The following is a 5,613-nucleotide window of genomic DNA, read 5'->3' as shown; positions in this document are numbered from 1 at the left end:
TTTATTCTAGATCTGGTTTTTAGTACTGGTAGTATCGTAAATCGATCAAGTTTTCAGTTCAAGGGTTGAAGTTCAAGTAAGTAGGCTCCTTCAGTAGTCTTTTCTCCCCCCTCATCCCCTCTTATGACTACCATTTCTTTCTTAATTTTGGATTTTAATTTCAGTCGTTACATTATTGCTATCCCTTTCCCCCAAGGTTCATGGCTAGTGTATGTGTTGGCTTTGCCCCTCTTAGCCATAGAACTATTAATTTATTGCTTTTATTTTAATTGTCTCCCTTTCCCTAAAGCCAAGTAGAGTAACCCTAGTAAGAGTGACTCTCTGGTCAAGTAGGGAATCTCATATTATGATGCATCCCTCGGGCTAAGTAGAGAAACCTACTTGTGTGTCTCTCTCTAGTTTTATCCCCTTTCTTTTATTTTATTTTAATTTCAGCATTTTTTTCCTTTATTGTTTTTTTTTTTTCAATTGCGTGGGTTGTTTATTTTTAGTTATTTATTTATTTAATTTTAATTGCGTGGCTTGCGTATTTAAATTCTTAGATGACGAATAGTTACGACATTGTTTTAGATACATATGTTTAAGACGGTAATTAGAATTAGATCACAACCATTAATCAATTCACTTTCACATTATTAAAAGAAAAAAAAATAAAGTAGTTGCTCTCCATGTGTTCGATCCATAGCTACACTGATCCGTACGCTTACAATTACATTTTAAAATCTCAAACAATATGCTTTCAATTTTGTCTAAAATAGGTAATAACATAGGATGGTGGTGGTGACGGTGGGGACATGAAAAAGACAAATGTTGGAAACAAAGGACAAGTGATTTATGCTTAGACATATAATCATATGCGTGTCATGCGCGTATTGGATTTAACCAAAAGAAAAAATGCCCATAGAAAAGGTAATTAGGAATAGTCAATATGTGAAACACACGTAGTACGGTTGCATTCTGGCACCGTGGACTGGTCGGCCTTCTTTTGGGAAATTCAAAATAACTGGAAACTGATAGAGAGGATTTTTTTTTTTTGGTAAATTTGAAAGATGAATCATTTGGCTTTCTGATTCAATTGAGAAGGGGCAAAATAAATCTTCGTTTGGTGATGATGAATTCAATTATAATATCAAATCACTGAATGAATGAAGAAATTCTCTATTCACTTTAGGCAATGAATTTTTTTGATATTAAATAAAATCCAAATTTTATGATAGAATAAATTTTTTTTTTTTAACCTCTTCCCTTTGAATAAAGGATTCAAAGATGCGCCCACAACCTTTTAAAAGATCCAATATAACTAGATGGATTTGGGAAGTTTTGAGGTTGACAAGGATCCACATTGAGTCCCAAATTAATTCAATTTGTAGTAGTTCTACATTTAGACTATGTTTGGTGCTCTTTTTTTCTAGTTTGCATTTATTTTATTCGTAATTTTTTTTTTTGTAAAATCAATTGAAAATTAATATAACGATAAAAAAGGAGTTTTTACTGATACAACATGTTAGAAATCAACTTCATTTCAAAATGCATGAGGATGTTTAACCAAAAAAGTAAATAATATCCTGAATACTGAAACTCTTGGCATTGATAAAGGATTTTTTTTTTTTTGGGTGAATACTAATAAAGGATTCCACATCTTATTATATAGTTAAATTATTTCTCTTGCTCAATTTTATTCAAATGCATTTATTAGTCATGTTCAATAAAAAAAAAATATAAGAAAAAATTATAAATATTAATAAATATTTTCCCATAGAAGATTTTACAACGAAACAAACAAATCAATGAAGGAAATATTAGGAAACCATTAGGAATCATGGAATACAACAAGCAGTCCACTAGAAGTTGAAACAGACCTGATTGGACATGCCATCCAGAGAAAAAAATAAAAATAAATAAATAAATCTAGGGACAAGTAGGGAGTGTCAAATGGTTGGTCGGTCCGGTTTTGATCTTTTGGATTGAGCCAAATAGAATCCAGACCCGATAAGAGAAGGCTGAGTATTAGTTTTTTCTTCTCAATTTCGATTTATCATATATATAAAAATGGTTTTGGGGGTTTGTATCGATTTTTAGCAGTTTCGATCCAATTTTTAATTTTGATCTAGTTTTCGATCAATTAAATGTGGTCCGATTTTCAACTGGTCTCATAATATCCAACTGAAGTTGGTCCTATAGGAATTGATTCCATTTGAATTCTGGATCGCTTTTACCGGTTTGGTTTTGTTTTTGGAATCCCAAGGGATGGAATCGGATACGGGTTAAACCAGGAGCCCAACTTCTAATGGAGGCTTAAAATTGAAAGTCCAAAGTCCGCACCCGCCCATGCCCGAAACTCGAGAGTTGTCCAGGTGGCCCATGTATGGTGTTGCCGTGTTGAGAAGTTTCTAGAAAGTCTCATCGTCATCAGAGAAGGGGTAATTTGGTAAAGTGGTTTCGGAGAAGAAGATCTGATTTGGGGAAGTGGACCAGTCTACTACTATAATTTAGTGAGAAGAGAGAGAAACTGGTTACAAGTGGCACAAAGCTGATCCAAGTGGCAGAAATTTCTGAGAAAGTGTAATGTGTCCTCGTCCTTGATGTCGACCTCGACAACATATATATACTCTCTCTCTCTCTCTCTCTAAAATATCTTTCTCTCTCTCATTCCCAAGTGTCTAGAAATTTCGATTCCATCTATATATAAACGCACTCTCTCTCCCCCTCCTCCCCCCAACTGGTATTCTTCTAACCGCTATATTCTTTAAATTCACTGTGACCGATCCACTTCACCTACTCGATCATCTTCCCATTTCGTTACAGGAGAGAATGGAACGGATAAAGGTTGAAGAAGAAGAAGAGGTCGTGATTGTCGGTGGCGGCGGTGGCGGTGGTTCATCGCCTTCATCGTCTCCGTTTTCATCTCCGGCGTTGGCACCTCAACCAATGGAGGGTTTGCATGACACCGGTCCTCCTCCTTTCCTAACCAAGACCTACGAAATGGTGGAGGATCCTTCCACCGATTCCATCGTTTCATGGAGCAGAGCTCGAAACAGCTTCATCGTTTGGGATTCCCACATGTTCTCCAGTACACTTCTACCCAAATACTTCAAGCACAGCAATTTCTCTAGCTTCATTCGTCAGCTCAACACTTATGTATGTAGTTTTCCTAATTCCGTTCATTAGTTTTACTTTCCCCTTCTTCGGTGATTTTGATTCTTCCTTTGTCTGCAGGGTTTCAGAAAGGTTGATCCTGATCGATGGGAATTTGCGAGTGAAGGGTTTCTTGGAGGACAGAAGCATTTATTGAAGACCATCAAGAGAAGGAGACATGTCACTCATAACATCCAGCATCAGCAAGGAGGACGAGGACCTTGTGTTGAATTGGGCAAATATGGCGGCCTCGAAGCTGAAAGAGACAGATTGAGGAGGGACCGTAACCTACTCATGCTCGAAATTGTGAAGCTAAGACAGCAACAACAATCTTCCAGAGATCAACTCGTTACCGTCGAGGAACGGCTACAAGGTACAGAGAGGAAGCAGCAACAGATGATGACTTTCCTGTGTAGGGCTTTCAAGAACCCATCTTTTGTGCAACAGCTTATTCAGCTAAACGAACAGAGCAGAGAGCTTGGAAGCGGCGGCATTGGGAGGAAACGGAGACTACCTCCCAGCCGGAGCACCGAAAACTTACAGGAGGAGACTGCATCGGTGGCTGCAGCGGCAGAAGCTATAGGCTCTCCCCAATTTGTGAATTTCATCGGTCAATCCCAGGAAGAAGTGGCCACCGTTGAATCAGAAATCGAGACTCTGTTCTCTGCAGCCATTGAAAATGGGTCGAGCAGCGGAATTAAGGGCGAGAAGGTTGATGCCAACATGAGCATGAATAATAGCGATCCCGATTTGGGTAATAGTGCTAGCGATTTAGCGTGGGAGGAATTGCTGAACGAGGATCTGATTGCTGGAGAAGGAGAAGAAGAACTAGATTTAGGGAATAGTCAATCAGAAATTGATGTGGAAGTAGAGGAATTGGTTGCTCAACGGGGGAATTGGGGTGGAAATATGGAGGACTTAGTGGAGCAAATGGGATATCTGGGATCTAAGAAAACCTCAAACCAGGCTGGATTGGATGGGTTGCAGGTAGTAGGTTCCTGGTCTTAATGTCAACATCTGCATCTTCGTCTGTGCTTCCCATTTCTGTTATCAGCAGGGGAAGGGTTTGAAGATGCGGGAGAAACTAAGATGGGTTTCTTTCTTTTGTGTGTAAATATGAAAAGGTCTGTTTTATTTTCATTTTCTTCTTCGCATCTGCAATATCTATCTTTGGTTCATGAATAATAGTTACTGATCATTACCTGATGTTGATGTTGTTCTGTAGGGTTCAGAACCAAGACGTGCTCTTCTTCCCTCTTAGGTAGAATGGAGGATTGTTCTCGTAGTCTCAGCTGCCAATGTTTATCCCAATCGCTTCTCTGGATTCCCTTTCCCTTTCCATCCCCTCTTTTCTCTCATACACTTTCTACCCTTTATTTTTGGTGTTGAAGCTACTGTTAGTACAGACTGAAGCTTTTACTAATTTTGTACAGCTTGGTGTTTAATAACTAATTTACGTAAATCCATCAGTTTTCAACTACAGGCGAAGGTTATTAAATCCCTTTTCTCTTTTGAGTGTGAGGGAAGCATTCCCAATTGGTTTCTGATTTACAGATTTCAGTGCTGGTTGCAGATAAGCTAATACATGGGCAGAAGAGTTTGCAGACCTCAGAAAAAAACAACACTTGATTAAATTTACAGAGTCTGATTTCACCACAATGTTCAGAACCTCAACTCCAAAGCAAGCTGAAGACCTAACCTCATGGCTGGAGGTTCAGAAAAGGGGGCAGATCTGAGCAAAATTTGTCAATGATCATCCTTGATGAGAGCACCATAATCACCAGTTATACCTTTGATAAAGGGAATATCAGAATTCAGTTTAGCATATCCATGTATGGGAGTGGTTCAAAATGAGATTTCTTGCGAGGGATTGTTGATAGGAGTGTAGTCAATGAAGGCTACCACCAAATCCTTGCATCATCCTATTAACAAAGGATAGAGTTCCATTAGGATTAGTTGAAGCATTTTTTTTTTTCTTGTGTGTCGGATCTCCCAAGAGTAACATCAAATTGGGTTAATTTCCTGCAATACCTTCTAAAAGAAAAATATAGGAATTCTCTAATGATTTGCTTGATCAAGAATTCAACCTACTAACTATAGAAGTTCGAAAAAGAATATAGATTGGGGATTGCCTTTCTCAAGCGTTGTACGTTAAGTTTAATCCGACAGTCTCAGCAGAAAAAGGATCTGCAAGGTAACTTCCAACAAAGACTACATAGACTAACCCCACTTTGCAAAGGTACACACAAGGTCGAAGGCACAAGGGTGATCCAAACCAGGCTAGTTTAGCATGATTACAGGATAAAAGTGCATATGCAACCGTTTCTATATAATCATTATAATATGGACAAGAAGGGCTCTGAGGATTTGATTTCTCTCAACCAAGTTGGATTTTTTAACTAGAGTATAATGAGTCATGACAGGCCAGGCTCTACAGACAAACAAATTCCAAATGGATTTCTAAGAAGAGGGGGGGGG

At 38.4% G+C, this 5,613-nt stretch overlaps 1 protein-coding gene across 2 annotated transcripts; it reads left to right on the top strand.

Annotated features, from left to right (window-relative positions):
• The first annotated feature begins 2,675 nt into the window (after window positions 1-2,675).
• Window positions 2,676-5,163, top strand: LOC122057787 (heat shock factor protein HSF30-like). Of its 2 annotated transcripts, XM_042620063.1 has the most exons (4): window positions 2,676-3,138; window positions 3,217-4,259; window positions 4,361-4,624; window positions 4,709-5,163. In XM_042620063.1, the coding sequence occupies exons 1-2, from the start codon at window positions 2,812-2,814 to the stop codon at window positions 4,141-4,143; spliced, it is 1,254 nt and encodes a 417-aa protein (XP_042475997.1). In that variant the 5' UTR covers window positions 2,676-2,811; the 3' UTR covers window positions 4,144-4,259; window positions 4,361-4,624; window positions 4,709-5,163. The 2 variants fall into 2 exon arrangements, with proteins under 2 accessions (XP_042475997.1, XP_042475987.1); XM_042620053.1 differs by having other exon boundaries at window positions 4,361-5,163.
• The last annotated feature ends 450 nt before the right edge of the window (window positions 5,164-5,613 follow it).

This window comes from Macadamia integrifolia, chromosome 2, assembly GCF_013358625.1.
Source record: "Macadamia integrifolia cultivar HAES 741 chromosome 2, SCU_Mint_v3, whole genome shotgun sequence".
NCBI classification, from domain to species: domain Eukaryota; kingdom Viridiplantae; phylum Streptophyta; class Magnoliopsida; order Proteales; family Proteaceae; genus Macadamia; species Macadamia integrifolia.
The sequence above is the reverse complement of the archived record's forward strand: the minus strand, read 5'-3'. Positions and strand labels throughout refer to the sequence as shown.

What these genes read in the sequence shown, in the direction of transcription:
- LOC122057787 (XM_042620063.1), top strand. Translation starts at nt 2,812, where the DNA reads ATGGAACGGATAAAGGTTGAAGAAGAAGAAGAGGTCGTGATTGTCGGT. An exon ending in TTCGTCAGCTCAACACTTAT is followed by an intron (nt 3,139 to 3,216) that starts GTATGTAGTTTT and finishes CTTTGTCTGCAG; the next exon opens with GGTTTCAGAAAGGTTGATCC.